This window comes from Varanus komodoensis, unplaced genomic scaffold (assembly GCF_004798865.1).
Source record: "Varanus komodoensis strain SLA01 unplaced genomic scaffold, ASM479886v1 scaffold3, whole genome shotgun sequence".
Classification (NCBI taxonomy): Eukaryota; Metazoa; Chordata; class Lepidosauria; order Squamata; family Varanidae; genus Varanus; species Varanus komodoensis.
The window spans coordinates 348695-367135 of record NW_025335761.1 but is presented as its reverse complement, the minus strand read 5'-3'; the positions used below and the strand labels follow the sequence as shown (position 1 = coordinate 367135).

The 18441-nt window shown below is 40.5% G+C and overlaps 1 protein-coding gene across 8 annotated transcripts in view; it reads left to right on the top strand.

The window, feature by feature from the left end:
• NAV2 (neuron navigator 2) overlaps positions 1-18441 on the top strand; it is a 332059-nt gene that overhangs the window by 161682 nt on the left and 151936 nt on the right. For all 8 annotated transcript variants that reach the window (XM_044436703.1, XM_044436702.1, XM_044436706.1 and 5 more), the window contains 4 exons: positions 2961-4074; positions 6398-6516; positions 12394-12502; positions 15141-15530. In XM_044436703.1, the coding sequence (XP_044292638.1) occupies positions 2961-4074; positions 6398-6516; positions 12394-12502; positions 15141-15530 (1732 nt within the window). The remainder of the gene's footprint in view (positions 1-2960; positions 4075-6397; positions 6517-12393; positions 12503-15140; positions 15531-18441) is intronic.

The window sequence follows — 18441 nt, the reverse complement described above, 5'->3', positions numbered from 1 at the left end:
TGTACAGGCTGTCTGTAGCAAAGGTGAACATATCCAGCATGTGAAAGCATGAGAAGGGTCACATCCCCCAAAAGCAGGAGCAGCCACAGCGACAAGGTCAAGAACTGGGGTTGGCCAACAGATACTGGCTTCTGAAGTTAAAATGTCTAGAACTACTCTGGTTGTCAGTAAAAGAGTATGTAGCTTTATAAGACTTGAGAAATAGTGTTTCCTACCATATGGAAAAATCATTAGATCATGCTTTTAATTAGTTAATTGTGTTGATAAAGTTGCAAAATCTGAGCAGCACAGACATTTTACTTCAGGCATGAGAACTGAAGGGCTGAATTGTAGGGCTGAATTATGCACATTAAAGCACATATTACATTATCCGTGTTGTCTTTTTAAAGCATGGAAATCCATGTCAGGAGAGCAATTGGAGTTCAAGAAGCAGCACGTAGTAGGAAGACTAAATGGCTTTATTTATTTGTTTATTCATTTATTATATCTGTAGCCCACATTTTTTCTTTCAAGGAGCTCAAATGGCTTACACAAGTCTCTTCATCTCAATTTTATCTCATGTAGTCAGAGAAGGTGTACTGAAGAACACTCCTTTGCAAAAGTTCTTACCTATTCATCTTTTATTACCTTTACACCTATCACTGTTATCTTAAGAATTTTTACCATTTTTCAGTTGAGTTTCCATCTTGATTTATTAAAGTCAAGATCACCTGATGCAAAGCAGAAGTTGTAACCTGAAGTTTAGCCAAGAGCAAAGTATTGGCACAGTGGAAATGATGGGAAGGCAACTAGTGTAAAAGGAAAGAAAATAGATAAAGAGGTTCCAAAGAGTGAAACAAAAAATAGTAATTAAAACCAGAATGTTTAAAAGCCAGCAATGAAAATGCAGTAAAAAGGAGATCAGAGAAGAGGAGGAAAAGCAGAAATGGGAGAATAAGGAGACATCATCACATCCCACAGTTAACAAACCATGGGTTGGTTAGTAGATGGATACAAGTGAACATCCATGGTGATTCCTGGCTGCTTGACTGCTTCTGAATTGTCTGAACCTGACATTCTGGGTTGATAGAGAACAAATTACTCAACTTTGGATCCCATGATTAAACCATAGGTTCAAATAATGGTTTGTTTGCAGTAAGAGTAGGTGGACAAGCAGGAACAAGCATGCATGCTTGCTCCTACCTGTCTTCTAACCAACCCGCAATTAGTTAACTGTGGGTTGTTACGTCTGCACACAGCAGAAACCGGGAAGGGGGGGGGAGCCTAGTTCACTTAAACCACTGGCCCCATATGAGCCATGACAAGCCTTGCAATGTCCCCACCCTACCCCTTCACAGTCCTTTTGTCCCAGCAGGCAAAGGAAACAAGGAGTTACTTTCTGATTTTAACTGTAATTTAGGTTTATTCAAGAATGCTGTCAATCTGGCTCAAACTGTGGATTGCCTAGATCTTAATCCAGGCCTTCTCTAACTCCTGGTGCAACTTTTTTGGACAGGCAGGGTTGGCAAACAGCAACAGAAACCATCCAGTTTAATGGTTTATAGTTAACAGGGCAGCACACTGGACATTGTCCATCCCAGGCAGTGCCTCCTTTGTATAAAACAAGCATCTACATCTGCTATTCTAGTGTGAAATGACCATGAGCTTATTCTATGAAGAATCTCCTAGAAATCCAAATTTTTGCTAAGTAAGGAAGATGGGTGTGCTCAGAAATATGAAGCAGTCTGGTCTGGATCACACAGTGAGCTTAACAGAGCAGTATCTTCAATGAGCAGCTGAAAGTGAAGTCAAACAGCCTCTGTTAGGCTGCAGCAGTTTGCCATTCACAGACCTGCATTCACCGTTTTGTTCCGAACTGTTGCAAACTGATGGTCACTGTTTATTTTTAAGTTCAAAAACGTCCCCTAAACCCCACCCTCAAGAAGCTTAATATGCTGTTTATTGGTAGAGGATCCAGGGCTGCAGGTAAAAGCCGTTAATCCCCAGCAAGCCGCTGGGCAGGCTAACAGTCAAATATGACAAAAGTTAATTGGAAACATGAGCAGCGTAACAGAAGACCTACTTGCCGTATTTGGGATGTCATGCCTTCACAACAGAAAGTTTGTAAGGAGTAACTTTAGAAAAGAAGTGGCTTTCGGGAGGTGAGTAAGCAAGTGTCATTTTTAAGTTCTCTCATTAGAAAATGCAGGGAAGTGACTTCAAACGAACAGAATAAGAAAGAAATTTGAACTCACCAAGAGATCTTTCTCAGCTGGCTCGTCTTAATTCCATCTGGTTTCAGTTATGAGATAAAGACATATCATGTACGATTGCTGCCTGAATAAGGAGATGATGAGCTTTCATTTGTAGATTTTGGTTTTATTCTGTTTTTAAGGAGACTTGGAAATTAAGTGTGCTGTTATCGGAAGGATCTTCTGAATGTGTGTGTGTGTGTGTGTGTGTGTGTGTGTGTGTGTGTGTTTTAGAGGTTTGCTCCATGTCACGTTTTGGGAATGTTCCAAGAAGTAAACTTCAACAGTATGATTTTTTTCTTTAAGTGTAAAGCAGACGGTTTTGGTCTGAAAGATTTTCCTTTCCTAGGTAATAGTTTTTCAGTGTTTTCTGAACAAGGATACTTTGGCATACACTGAGTTCATGCATTTGTTTGAATGAAGTTGCTGTTAGGCAGCACCTAAAATTACATTGTTGTTTCTGCAACAACAGGAAACAGCCAGCCTTATGCCTGTTTTAATGGGTGATGATCCGATCAAGCTACTGCTCTCCCAACCCCCAGGAAACAAATATTACACTGCTCTTGCTTCAACTGCAATACTTTGATGTGTAGAAGCAACATAAAATGTTGTTCAAATATTACTTAGCTGCTGTTACATTCCAGCCTTTTGACTCTGAAAGCAACCTGTGCTTATATAATGATTTTCCAAAGTAAAAGCATCAAAATTCTCTTGTACTTTTCTTCGCAGAGCCAGCAGACAATTTAGCCTCCCAGCCCACAGGAATGAATGAAAATGCATCATCTTCAGTCCAAAGTAGCAGTAGCAACAACGCTGCCAGTTGCAATAACTCCTCAGCCATCCCCCAGCCCAACTCTGCCGTTAAACCTTGGCGCAGCAAGTCACTGAGTGCTAAGCACACAGCCACGTCTTCCATATTAACAGTGAAGCAGCAGGTTCAAGAGCCTCCAAAGCCCCCTCCAGAAATGGTCAAAACAACTCCCAATGGTCAGAAATCCATGCTTGAGAAACTGAAACTCTTTAATACAAAAGGCGGCTCTAAAGCAGGGGGGTCGTCCCTTGAATGTCCAGGGTCTCGGGATACTAGTTGTGAAAGATTAGAGGCCCTCCCTACCTGTGAGGAGAGTGAAGAAATGGATGCTGTAAATCGGAACAATCCAGGACCAACTTCTAATAGTCCCAAAATTGCACTCAAGGGAATTGCACAAAGAACGTTTAGTCGGGCGCTGACAAATAAGAAGAGTTCCCCAAAGGGCAATGAGAAAGAAAAAGAGAAGCAGAAAGATAAAGAAAAGGAAAAAAGCAAAGACATTGCAAAAAGAACATCTGTAACTGAGAAAACGGATATAAAAGAGGAGCTGAAAGAAGAACAAACTACACCAGCTATGACAGAGACGCCAAAAAAAACCTCCAAGATTGCAAGCTTTATCCCTAAAGGAGGAAAGCTTAACAGTGCCAAGAAGGAGGTGACTGCCCCTTCACACAGTGGAATACCAAAACCAGGGATGAAAAACACCACAGGGAAATCCTCAAGTGCCCCAAGTAGTTCTGCAAAGGAAAGCGAGAGAAGCCGCAGTGGGAAACCTGCCCCAGGTCTCTCTCATCAGAAGCCCCAGCTGGACAGCAGAAATTCAAGTTCCACATCAAGTTTGGCCTCCTCTGAAGGGAAAGGAGCAGGGGCGGGGCCTGCTTTGAGTACTAGCACTAGCAGCCAGGCTGTCAACGGGCCAACAAGTAGTACCACACAGACCACAGCAAGCAATACTGTGAGTGTTCAGCTACCTCATCCACAACAGCAATACAACCACCCGAATACGGCCACAGTAGCACCATTCATGTACAGGTAGGCACCCCTTTCTGAGTGTGTTGTGCCAGATACAGCCCTTCAGTACACTCACATTCTTTTGTGCTATGGGAAGAGTGTGAAGAAAAACACACCCTATAATAGTCATTTGACCATTGGATGATTTAAAAATCCATCTTGGTCCTGCTATGCTTCTGTCCCTCTTTTTTGGATAGTGCAACATGTACATGGTTTTAAAACCATGCTGTGAAAAGAGAAATGCAACCATCTATACATAATAATAATAGACTAAATGTATAAGATCATGGTTAGTTATCTGTCTTCAGATACGGACATTTCTTAGTAGTAGTATCTAACTACTCTGTTTTAAATGCAGTTTAAAATATCATAAACAGAATCCAAGGGTAATCACTGTTTTTGACTGTCTCTCTAAACCATGGCTAGACATCTTGTTGCCCTTCATATGTTTTGGCCTTCAGCTCTCATGTTCTCTCACCATTGGCTAATCCAGCTAGGACTGAAGAAAGTTGTAAGCCAAATGTCTGAGAGGCCTCAAGTTACTTAACCCTGGTCTAAACCATAGTTTAGCAAAATGTGAATAAGCCACATTATATACTCCAGTCTTCCCTTCTCAAGCCAAGAAGATGAGTTTAGAAGCTTTTGCTTCCACTGCTGTTTAACCACAACATGTGTTGTCCAGACCATCATTCTGTGGACAACATTATATATGGTTAGTTTCAAACCATCTAAATAACTAGCTGTGGTTAATGAAGATGGCTTGTTGAAATTAACAACAGTTCTGGTCTGTATGACACACCAAGCTATGATTAAGCTAAAGTGTAAGTGAAAGCTTATGAATTCCTTATATTAGGTGTACAGGCAGAAGGGAAAGGGGGGAAGTGTGTATGCCTAGGACTTGCTGTGACATGCTCACATTGGCCTAACCATGGTTTAGCAAGATGATCAGAACTAGCCACTGACTGATTGTTGCTTTAAAATTATTTTTGTTACACAGTGGCAACTGAGTTTATTTATTATGGAGGACCAGATAAGATATCAATGTACTTAAAGGATAGTAAATAAAACAGTAGAAGACCATGACTTTTCTAGTACTTCACCTTTCTGAGGGACTTTATTTGATCTTTTACAAGAGAGAGAGAAAGACCCTTCTAAAATCAAAAGTAACTATAATTAAATACTCCTTTAATGATAATTCAATACATGATACAATTGGTGTTGGTTCACATATCATCCTGGTAACAACAGGGCTGCACAACAAGAATTGGCTTATGTCCTTTACATATGGCAGGGAGAGTGCATGGGCCTAATGACTTGTCATTCATAAAATATACATGCCATAACTTTGTGTGAACAAATCTACAGTGTGTGAATCAGCCTATAATCCTCTGCTGGAAGAATAACATTTGAGAGTTTCACAGAGCTTAATATGGAGCAAGAACTAGTCAGCAGCTTTCATTAAAAGCTTAATCCAGAATTCTTTTCTTGACCCCAGTGTATCTATGACTAGCAGCCACTGGTACTTCACAGTATGAATATGCAGAGATAGACCCTTATATCTCAGTTTATGCATTTTCCCAAGACGGTACTGGAGTAAAATGATAGAAGAGCAGTATGATCCCTCTCCTGTGCAGATAGCTTGCAGTGTAGATTCGGCTTCCCATTGGGCACCCATTGAAATGGAGGTTCTGTTTATGTTCTCTTTCCGCACATTTTTAAAAAGGAAGAACCACATGGAGTAGGGTATTTATGTTGGATGGATGTGGTTCACACTGTAGGCTATGCATATGGCGGAGAGTGGAGGCTTGGACCATGCTTCTGGAATGTCACCAGATACTCTTTTCTACTTGCTTCTGGCCTTGGCCTTTGCCTAAGCCACCTCATCTGCTTGTTGTGTGTGGCTAGAACAGGATGTATTTTCAAGGAAAAATGAGATGACTAAAGGAAACAAATGTGTAAAAAAGACCAGCTGAAACAAGAAGTCTTCATTTCCTTCCATAGCATGAACTCCGTTATCATCAGTGATTGCTGGTGCTTGTGCCACCAATAAGGGTGTTGATCTGGCTGAAGACTTACCTTAAAACTGAAGGCATTTGAAGGCCAGTCAAGGGCCCACAAAGCCTGTATTTCACAGTGACTATTTCATATTTTCTTTACAGTTCAGTGCTTGTTTCCATTTCTAGGACATAGCGCAACATGGGACTAATGAATTATGTAAAGTCAGTCTGCTAGTGTATCCTGGGGAGAAGATACAATGCTAGATGGCAAGTGCTGCTCTATTGGTGCTGGAATTCTTTTTGGTGTATGAATGACTAAATTTTCCTTTCTCTGTTTTATACCTAAGATCCCAGACAGACAATGAAGGTAATGTAACAGCTGAGCCCAGCACTGGAGGAGTGAGCACAAGCATGGATCCTGCTCCTTACACTAAAACGGGACAGCCTATTCTAGAAGATCTTTCTGGTAAGACATGGGATGCGTTGGATCTGTCGACCCTCTTAGTACATAAGAATAATAAATGAGGCTAAAGGAGACTCAGTATCTCCCTCAGTAATGGGAGGAGGTTAGAATGCACGTTTATTCTTAATCCTTCATTCCAGTGTCTCTAAACAGCCAAGTTACTCAGTGTCCTCATTTCTGATAGAGAAGCTGCACAGAGTCTTACAAGTCCTAAAGAATCAAGCATTCACTGTTGCATGGAATTTTGATTAGTATTAAGGTCACTTTTTTGTAATTCAGCAATCCAGGAGAAGTTGCAGTTTATTTTTAAACTGAAATTTCACTTTATGGAAATTTCAACTTTTCTTCCTGTTGTGTCTCATTTTTTGTTTTGAATTAATAATGTGGTTTGATTTTAATTTTGTTCAATTTTGGATCCCTAATTCTAATCTGAAAACCTGAAATTGGAGCATTAATGTAAACATTGACTGAATTTTCTTTATTTGTGGAATTTTTTTGGCGTTAGATTGCTTTGATTCATTTATATTAGTAACTTTCATTCAAAGGTCTGAGAAAGAAAATCAAATGAGTATATATGCTTTATGCACACAAACTCTGAAACTAATTACTCATGTACACTGTGTTGATAACAATAGTATGATGTACTTATGTGCAAACCTCATATTAATTGCTTGCCGCTCATATTTCTTCAATACAGTTCCTAAGTTGAAAAAACAAATCAGCATTTTCCAAAAGGGTTGCGGTTAACCCCAATTTTCTCTTTGGCAAAAAGATGGTATAAAAATGAACTTCTTATGTATAAAAACTCCTTGATACCTAAGAGATAAAACCTAAGTAAGCAAAGTGGAAGAAAATAGGAGTGGCTTTACCAGGCTTTTCAGAAGTTCTTGTAATCCCCTGCCATTGAAAATGACCTATGCCAATTCCAGGTTATTGTAACTGAGGACCCAAGGGAAATGGAGGAGCGTTGGATAGACAGCCCAAAAGCCAACATCATCCAGTGCTACAACTCTTTTTGTAGGGCCTATTTCTGGTGAGGACACTGCTAGTGGTAGATTTATGCCGCCAAACCTCTTTTCTGGCTTGACTGGGACCTTTAGCTCCTACCACATCAGTGGAACTTTACTCTCCTGAGGAAGGGCTAGTCTACCATATCCTAATGGCCATCATCCATGACATCTGGTTATAAGGCTTGTTCTGCCATTACTTTATGTGAACTAGAATGTATATGTTGTATATGAGTTATGATATTTATTTACATGCTAGAACAGATATTGCCACAATGAATGGTTGAGAATTACATCTTTGACAGGAATATAGGAAGAAGTCCAGCAGCCTGTAACTAGCCCATTGCATCCCAGAAGCACAATATCTGGAGTATGGAGGCAATAGTTCTTCAGTGGCATACTGCCTTCAAACGTGGATCTTACATAGATAGCCATAATCACTGATAGCCACGGATACTTCCTTCACTTTGTTCAGAATATTGTTGCCAAATATGCAGTTGCTGATGGTGGCAACAATGGTGAAGTTTTCAGTAGGAAGACACCAAAAGGAAATTACAAGAGAACAATAAATACAAATTGAAATTCATTACTTCAGTGTCTGTATCATTGACTAGAAATGGTTCACAAAATATTCAGGTCATTAGAGACCATGGAAAGTCCTGGTTAGACAGAAACAAAAAGTGGAAAAGGAAAATATTGCATGTATCCTCAGCCAGAGTGCTTCAGGAGTGGTTCTGTTTTCCTGCAATCATCAATCCAAGAAAATGCATTTACAGTGCTCAGAAACTTCTGCTTTCCTTGATGGGTAGAAGCAAGCATCTTTCTAGATAGAAGGCATGGTTTCCCACAATTTAGCCTCACAAACTTGGCAAGTCTTGTGTGCTGGACTAAAGTATACCACATTTTTAGACATCCTTTCTTTGTGAGTCATGTAGTCCAAGCTACTTTAGTAGCTTGGGATAGTCCAAGCCAGGGGTCTCAAACTCGCGGCCCGTGGGCCAATTGCCGGGACGGGCGGGGCATGGGGGAGGGGTCCTGCAGCCTTCAAAGCGCCGGTGGCGCCCGGACCGGCCGCGGGATGAGCGGCCCACCACCACCATGGTGGTGGAATACTAGATGCGGCCCAGCCTCACCCAGACTCTACTTTCAGCGGCCCCCAGGTAAGTTGAGTTTGAGACCCCTGGTCCAAGCTATCCCATCTCCAAGGGATAGGAGATGATCTGATTCTTTCATAGACAACTTATGTTTCATCTAAGTCAACTGAACAGTGTCAGATGTTTAGTAGTATGTCTTTCCAAGACATCATCTTCAGGCCATTTTGTGCATTCAATTGCTATGATGTATGGTTGATAGTGACATATGAGAAGGTATTTTCTGTATTGCTAACCACTACCTCAGCAGGTGACATGGTATCCTACTTTGCTGATATTCTGTTGCTATTTGACCATTTTTCTTTCGTCACCTTTATTAGCTTATTAGTTTTAGGTATAATTCAGGATTTGGGGTAGGGGGAAGTTTTTGGGAGCAGAAAGCCCCAAAGGAACAAGATTCCAAGAGCATAGAAAATAAATATTTTCCAGTTTTCTTGAAATCATTCCTGGCTACATAGCATTAATTGGCTCAGGCTCAGAGTTGTATCAAACTCAAAATTTCTTTCTAGATGAAATCATGGAGGCTTCTGAAAAGTTACAGAGTTATAAATAACTTGAAGCTCTTGAAAATTCCTGAAATAGTCTAGGCAGACAATGTGTATAGCCTCATATGATATATGATATCAATCCCTCCCTCCAAGTTCTGGAGCAATACTAAAAACTGTTACTAGTTGGAAGGAGGCCAGTTCCAGTCTTTTCATCTCATCTCATTTCGTATATCAGTTTTATAGCTCACACTCTCAACATTTTGTGGTTCAGCTGTCCCCAATCTTCTGTAGATCCTGGAAGTTACCACATCTTGGGCTTTAATAACAATTTATTCTTTTTTAAAGTGAACATAAATATACTTTGGTATACCAGAGTACTGAATACCATACTGCTGAGCATCCCTGTTTAACTTCTTAGCTGACAACCCAAGTTTGGTATTAGAAGGAATCATAGTATTGGTATCACACCCAGTGGTACACATTCTTTGGGCACTCCAATTTTTACTTCCCCACGTTGTGGAAACTGCCTCTTTTCTCCTACCCCATGCTTTCTATTCTTTAACTAGTTGCTGATGTATAACATGAGTAATTCTTTTATCCCACAATTGCTAACTTAGAATATGGCAATGACAAAACTTAGCTTAACTTCCTTCTGAAAGGATGCCTATGGAAGGTGGTCGATGCTGGGGTTAACCATATAGTAAGCAGTATAAACAATACTCTCACCAAGCTGTAGTGCTTGTAGCTTATGATGAGCTATGAGTAGTTTCTAGGTGTCAAAATGGCTTCTAGTCATATGTTAACTTTACTACTGTAGCATTTGCATTGGCTTCCTTTTGCCTCTTAGGCAGAACTTAAGTAGCTGGTTTTTACCTAGGTAGTTCTAAATACTTTCCCATCATTACATCTAAGCTTACTTTTTTTCATGTTCAATCACAAACTGAAAAAACCAACCTTTCAGCAGCACCATTTTGGTTCATGAATTTACCTAAGCTGAACAGAGAGGTTTTCACTGGATGGCTATTAGTTATTCAATAGTGCTCTTCTTAGAGAATAATCAAAGTCCCTGCTAAGCATCATTTACAGGACATACCTTATTACTCAATATGACCTTTGATTACAAGATCACCAGAAGTCTGGAGGTTCAGTATTGCTCTATTCATTTAATCTGATATTAACCTAATTATTATATATGTTTCATAAGATGCTTATAAGTCGTTTCTACACATCTCTAGATGAGTAGCAGATTGAGCTGTCTTTGATTGACTGGCTGTTTAATTAGATGCTCTCATCCTGGAATAGTTCCTAGCACCTTCTTTACGCAGAAGTACCTACACACAGAAACCCACATCCGCTTAATACAGCAAGGAAAGCCATATCGTTTACTTATAGTGGTGCCTCAAGTTATCCTCCAAACCTGGGTTATACATCTACAAAAGGCAAATAATGACTAACCTATATTGGTCCTAACTAATAAAAACTCAAAATATCTCTTAGTACACTGTTGTCTGTGATCCAACAATATTTGAAGTTGGAAAATCAATAGCTACACAAAGATAGGAAGTTATTTCCATTAGCAGACTGTTTTCAGAATAGTAGACCATTAACAAAACATTGATATGGGCCAGGTAAGCAGTAAAAAAAATGAATGAGATCCTGGGTCCTTGCTGATGACCCAGCTATCCTGTGACAAGGTCTCTTATCACACTGAGGTGCCTTCATTAAGCTGAATGAAGTTACATATTAATAACTCAGGCTTTACTTAAGTTAATAAACACATGAACATGATTTTTCACTTTTAATCTGTGATCCATTTCATGAATCTGATTGTGTTGTCCTTTCATTTAAAAATGTATTTGCTGCTTAAAGGTAATTTTTATAAAATGTTTCAATACTGTGTAACATTTATGTTTTAGTACAAAAACTAGAATGTAGAATAATATGCTAAGATACCTACTTGAATACCATGCAGGCACACACAAAAATAAAGGGTTTTTTTTTTTTTTTTTGGTTATTATCCCCTACCCCCAGCCCAAGTGAAATCACTGAAATACTCAAGTCTGGAAAAGCTATTCTGGACTTTTATTTTTAAATCAGAATACATGATAACATGAAAATGATCCATCATTTACAGTCCTTGTAATGGTGAAGATTAGTTTGTTCCCCTCATCAGAACTTGACTACTGACAGGCTAAAAATTTTTCAAAGCATGAGGATAGCTATTTGTTGTTAGCACCAAGTGGAAATATAATTTTGATAAGATGCAGGACTAATTTCATGGAGTGACAACTGCTTGTTGATGTTTGCAAAAGCCCAAAAGAGCTTTTGGGAGAGAAAAAGGGAGAGAAAAACTGCTGCAATTCTGTTATCGACACCTTTTACATGTCAACCATTTATCACTATAAACCAGTGGTGGCGAACCTATGGCACATGTGCCGCAGTGAACACACAGAGCCCTCTCTGTCGGTAGGTGAGCCAAGTTGTCCCAGCAGCTGAGCATTGTGTAACAGCGCACATAGGGGCCATGTGGATGCTTGGAAAGAAGTAGCGGTGCCAGGCGATGACGTCACGAGCTGCAATTCATTAGCCACGACTCATCTGAGCTTTCACATGACCAGTCAGTGTGCTGCCAGGATATATATATATATATATATATTTGGTTGGACTGGCTGTGAGTTGTTTTTTCTAAACTAAAACCTCAGTATTCAGGTTTTATTGCAGTGTTGGCACTTTGCGATAAATAAGTGGGTTTTGGGTTGCAGTTTGAGCGCTCGGTCTCTAAAAGGTTCGCCATAAGTGCTATAAATTATGACTCCTTACTATGCTCTTTTGAAATACATTGATCATTAAATAGGCAGCTGTATTGCAATCTTTGAATTTCTAATAAAAAGCTTCTGTAGTAGCTGTTTATTTCTAATCAACAGTTTTAAATTTCTACAGTCCTAAAACAAAAGTCAAAAGTAGACATGTAGGCAGTTTTTAAGTTTCATAGAAATTTTTCTGAAGTTGACGATTAAATGGAAAAGGAGGTGGGGGAAGAAAACAAAAGCAATACTGCCAATAGAAGGTATAGTAGAGGAGGACCAATCTACTATCTTAAAGTGGCAATTATGTGTGCAATCATATTCATGTTTGGGCAGCTAGCCATGCTGACTTGGAGCCATGAAAAGAGGGTCCTTTCTGTTGGGAATAAAGTCTAGTTGCTTTTTGTCTAAAAATTACATTCTTCTGTAGGAGAAGATCCAGAAACCCGTCGATTGAGAACTGTCAAGAATATAGCTGATCTTCGGCAAAACTTAGAGGAGACCATGTCTAGCTTACGTGGGACCCAGGTTTCTCACAGGTGAGAGTCATGAATTGCTTCTTTATTCAGGGAGAAGAAGAAATGTGTGTGCCTATCTTTCCTGTCATTGACTGACTGCTTTTGCCCCTGAGAAATGATTCAAAATGGTAATGGTGGACATTAGTTCCTCTTAGTGTATGATGTGCTTTATCCCATTTTTAAACTGGACTTTCAGATTTTGAACCTGGATTTATGATGAGGTTGTTTTGGCAGTGGGAGCAAGAGAAAGGCCTCTATATCAAAGCTTAGCTTTGGAGAAATGCTTGTTAAACATGTTATGTGATGACTGGATAGAAATGTGCAAAGGTTACTGCTTAAAATGTTTCTTAGGTTTACTCAGAGGTTTTAATGCATTTTAACTAGGTCTACAATATTGTGTTTAAACAAGCAGCTGAACTACATTTGACCTGTTTGATAAGGCACATAACTTAAATTCCTACCTGGCCTTTGGACAAATAGTTTTATTAGAAATATATGAATGTGCAATTTTTGATTGAAAAGCACTGTTTGGACATTTCCAAAATAGAAGAAAAACCATTTTGTTACAATGTAACACTCTATTTTGTTCTGGAGAACGTTTTGGGAAGAATATGACTTGCAAACACATTAAAGCCCTAATTTGGTTTGGCTTACAATGTTTTTATTTGTTTATTTAAATGATTTATGACCCGCTTTTCAGGCAATGCCTTCCAAGACCCTTCCATTTTCAGAAGAACTGCTTGTGCAGTGATGGCTGCTTCTCATGGAAGGAGGAAGAGGAGGCAACTTGTACAGATTCTCTCCTTGTTGCTTCTTCTGCGCCAATCTTCCCTAGCTTGTGGCCCATCAGATGTTTTGGATTTTAACCCCTCATCAGCCCCAGCATGTCCAATGATCGGGAATGCTGGGAGGTGTAATCCAAAATATCTGGAAGGCAGCAGGTTGGGGAAGGCAGCCTCTGATGTTCTAAAAGTTTCCCCAGTACTTTCAGTTGGCTGTATGGGAGGGGAAATCAGTCAAAAACACCTGTGCTTGTGAGATATCTGGATCTAACCCATAGATAACCCACATTTCTGATGATTAAAGGAGACTTTAGCTTAAAGCATACACAGAAAGAATGTGATATTCTAAGACGTTTATAGCTGTTTGATTTAAAATCAGTATACTAGATTTTAACAAGAGGTATACTGTGTTTCTGTTGAAAAGCTTTTCTTGTCTTGAGATAGGCCCATCTTCCACATTGATGCAATGAGCCGCATGTTGCCCAAATTCTCTGTAGGATTTCTCCACTGTGGATGAACATTTTGATTAAATCCCACCTCCATCTTGGGAGTGGCATTGTACTTTGTACAGTCAAATGTATTTCTGTTATCACAGTACTGCAGACCACAGATTGCTTATCACAAGGAAAGACTGTAAGGTAAAATTGTAATAAGGAAGGCAAGCCTAAACATATTAACTGACTTTGTCTACAGTCTGTGAAATATACCATGTCTTATTTTAATTTTCTGTATTTATGTAAAAAAATGGCAAGGGATTTCATTAGGCTAGCATCCAAATGCAGTTTTTGGTAAATTGGCTGAAGATATTTTTTAAAAAATTACATTGCAATTTCTATTACATATCCTATAATCTAGGACCATGCTTTCAAAAAACCAATTTGACCAGTGGAATAAGGCTGACAAAGCTGAGGGCCATCAGCAGCCGACAGTCACTGACCACGTGATTGTGGGTTGAATATAAATTTGGCTGTAGTGCCATACATAGGAGCATCCATACTGGCATATAAAATCCATTTAAAAGTATATGTAAAGGCAGGAATATGGCAGCATATGTCACAAAAAGGCAAGACAGAATCATGTGTGCTGGATATGTTGGCAAGGAAGCTCAACGGTCTAGCACATGCCTTGTGTGTGGAACGTCCCTTGGTATTACCAATTTAAAGGATTTCCCTGGAAGAGACCTTTGCTTTAGATGGAGAGGACTGGTTAGACTGGGATGCTATAAATTGGTGATCTGCAACAGCAGGGGGTTGGACCTGATGGCCTTCTTAGTCCCTTCCAACTCTACGATTCTATGATTCTAGACTAAATGGAGTGATGTAGCATCACCTGTTCTGATAGATTTCACCAATGCTGGATGGATCATACATGCCATAGGCACTGCCCACTTTCTAGAGTTAGTTCATGTTAATCAGCTATAGCTCTACATTTTGTTGAAGTGATACAATTTTATCACCCAGGAGGCCTTCTTTTGAAGTCATGTACAACATCCCCACCAAAAAAAATCCCACAAGTTTGATAATGAATGAGCCCTGCCCAAAATTTGGTGTGTTACTGATGTATACTGCAACTTAAATAATGTGTGTATTTAAAGTGTGTAGGACAACACAGATCACAGCTTTCTTCAGCAAGAGGGTTCATCCAGGATGCAAATGCTCTACAACACATGTGGAGCTGTTTAGTCTAACTGGTGCCCTTGGCTAAATCTATTTTCTTCTGAAATTGCCTCAGTATTTTTTATTTGTAATGTTGGGAAAGAAAATAATCTTTGCTACCAACAACAGGCATCAAGGTATTTATATGAGTTTTCCAACTTTTGCCTGAAATCTAAGTCAATGTTTATGTCTCTCATAACTTCAATCTTTTATTATTTAAAGCACCTTGGAGACCACCTTTGATACCAATGTCACCACTGAAATAAGCGGGCGCAGTATTCTCAGTTTGACGGGAAGGCCAACACCCTTATCTTGGAGACTTGGGCAGTCCAGTCCCCGTCTTCAGGCAGGTGATGCTCCATCTGTGGGTAATGGATATCCTCCAAGAGCTAATGCTGGACGGTTCATCAATACAGAATCAGGGCGTTACATGTATTCAGCACCTTTGAGAAGACAGCTAGCATCTCGGGGCAGTAATGTCTGTCACATGGATATCTCAGACAAAGCTGGAGATGAAATAGATCTTGAAGGCATCAACATGGATGCTACAGGCTATATGAGTGATGGAGATGTCCTGGGAAAAAATATAAGGACTGATGACATTACAAGTGGGTGAGTACCATCAAGACTGCTCATTTTTAGTTACATTGATACCCTGCTTTTGAATCAGAGTTAAAATCTATTACACATATTACATGAATATATTTATGGCATTTTAGCCCATAGTCTATGTTCCCTACAAAAGAAAGAAGCAGAAGAAACTGCAGGTGGTAATTTAAAATTTCATTTCTATACTGCCCAATAACTATAGTTCTCTTGACAGCTCACTAAAATTGTAAAACCAAAACATAATGTAAACATTGCCATACAAAATTTGAAACAACTTAAAACTTCTAAAATAGTTTGATGAGTTTCCACGACATGATAAAACTCATTATGCTGTCAGAAACTGTGAAACAGAGGACAATCTCAACCTGGCACCAAAAAAATGATGTTGGTGCCAGACAGACTTCTGTGAAGAGAAGATCCACAATCGGTCTCTCTCCCTTGTTGCCAGTTCATATTGGGAGAGGGGTCATGTCAGGTGTTGTGGTCCTGAGCTCTTTCAGGCTTTATAGGTCAAAACCAGCACCTTGAATCAGGCCCAGAAATGTTCAGGCAGCACAGGTAGGCTAGGGTTCTTGTTTTGTGTTCTTATCTCTTGGTCTCTTCTATCTGCCATAGAATCTGCCCTTCAACACATGCACTTCTGTTGAGTATCTCGGAGCATGGTAATACACTCAAGGAGCACGATGGTTCTGAAATACAGATGAGGGGTAAACACTTCCTGTCACCATTCTTTGTACCCCAAGCAAGGCTCTGTGGCACTGGGCATACCTTTCAAGTCAGTCCACTCTGCATATGCATAACTGTAGTTCAAGAGGGTCCCTGCTTGAGCTTAGCTCCAAAGTTCATTGTCGAGCGAGCTGTCATTATTGTTCTTGGTTTTGGCTCCTCCTGTGCCTCCCATGGAGGTTCTTCTGCAATGCTAGGATCTTTCACACCATAACAGGCTGAGTAGAAATTATTTATAAAATTTTAATGAACTTTGTAAATATTTTTATAATGTTAATACACTTGCAAAATCACTCTTACATCAGTACACTTGGTAACTCTAAGGCAGTGATGGCGAACCTTGTAGGGACCAAGTGCCCAAACTGCAACCCAAAACCCACTTATTTATCGCAAAGTGCCAACACTACAATAAAACCTGAATACTGAGGTTTTAGTTTAGAAAAAACAACATCTTTTGTCTTAAAAGAAAAACACAAAAACAGAGCTTTCAATGATACAAACAACTTTTTATTGAAAGGAAAATGTTTGCATTTCGTGTGCTTTTGCACAATTAATATGATCTTTGTTGTTGTATGCATGCTGATAATTTGTCAAACCTTGGCTCATACTTCGTTAGTTTGAGAGCAACACATGCAGGACTCAGGTCATCTGTTTATTTATTTATATTTATAACATTTTTATGCTCACCCCCCATCGCAGAAAGCCTCGGGGCGGCTAACAAAGCAGGATAAAACAAACATAGAATAAACATTAAAAATTCGGAGCATCTTTATTTATTGTATCATAAAACCAATAAATAAAAACAACGATAAACAATTAAAATAGCATTTAAATAGAAAGGTCTTGGTCTGGCGCCAAAAAACAAATAACGATGGCACCAGGCGGACCTCTCTGGGGAACGCATTCCATAGGTGGGGCGCCACCACAGAGAAGGCCCTCCTCCAGGTACTTACCCTCCTAACATCCTTCACAGAGGGCTTCCGGAGAAGGGCCCCCCCCGCCGATCTCAGGGGGCAGTAGGGCATATATGGACGCAAGCGCTCCTTTAGATAACCAGGTCCCAAGCCGTTGAGGGCTTTATAGGTGATAACCAACACCTTGAATTGGGCCCAGACTTCAATGGGGAGCCAGTGAAGCTGACGGAGGACTGGGGTTTTATGAGAACAACGTCCAGTCCCCGTCAGCAACCTGGCAGCTCTATTCTGCACCAATTGAAGCATCCGGACCATCTTCAAGGGCAGCCCCACGTAGAGTGCACTACAGAAATCTAATCAGGAAGTTACCAATGCATGTGTCACAGTTGGCAGGCAATCATTCTCCAGGTAGGGACACAGCTGATGGATCAGCCGAAGCTGAAGGAAAGCACTCCTCGCCACCGCTGTTATTTGAGCTTCTAATGACAGCTCAGGGTCGAGGAGCACTCCCAGGCTGCGAACCCTGTCCCTAAGAGGGAGTGCAACCCCATTCAGGACAAGGTCCAGGTCCCCTATCCCGAAGCCTGACCCACCTACCAACAGGACCTCCATCTTGTCTGGATTGAGCCTCAGTTTATTGGCCCTCATCCAGCCCATTACCTCAGGCACCGGTTCAGTACAACCTCTGGCTCACCTGGATTAGTTGAGAACGAGAGGTAGAGCTGGGTATCATCAGCGTACTGATGATTCCGCAGCCCACACCTCCTAATGACCTCTCCCAGTGGTTTCATATAGATGTTGAATAGCAAGGGAGACAAAATGAACCCCTGTGGAATTCCATGGCATAGCTGCCATGGTGCAGAGCCATAGTCCCCCAGCATCACCTTCTGGAATCGGCCATTGAGATAGGAACGGAACCACTGCAAAGCAGTGCCTCCGACTCCCAATCGCACAAGCCTATCCAGAAGGATACCATGGTCGATGGTATCGAAAGCCACTGAGAGGTCCAGGAGAACCAACAGGGATGCACTCCCCCTCTCTTTCTCCCTGCACAGGTCATCATACAGGGCGACCAAGGCAGATTCAGTACCGTACCCGGGTCTGAAGCTGGACTGAAATGGGTCCAGATAATCAGTTTCATCCAAGAGTGCTTGGAGTTGTCCCGCTGCCACCTGCTCTAACACCTCACCCAAAAACAGAATGTTGGCCACCAGTCTAAAGTTGGCAGCCACTTCTGGGTCCAGAGACACCTTCTTCAGGACAGGCCAGATCAC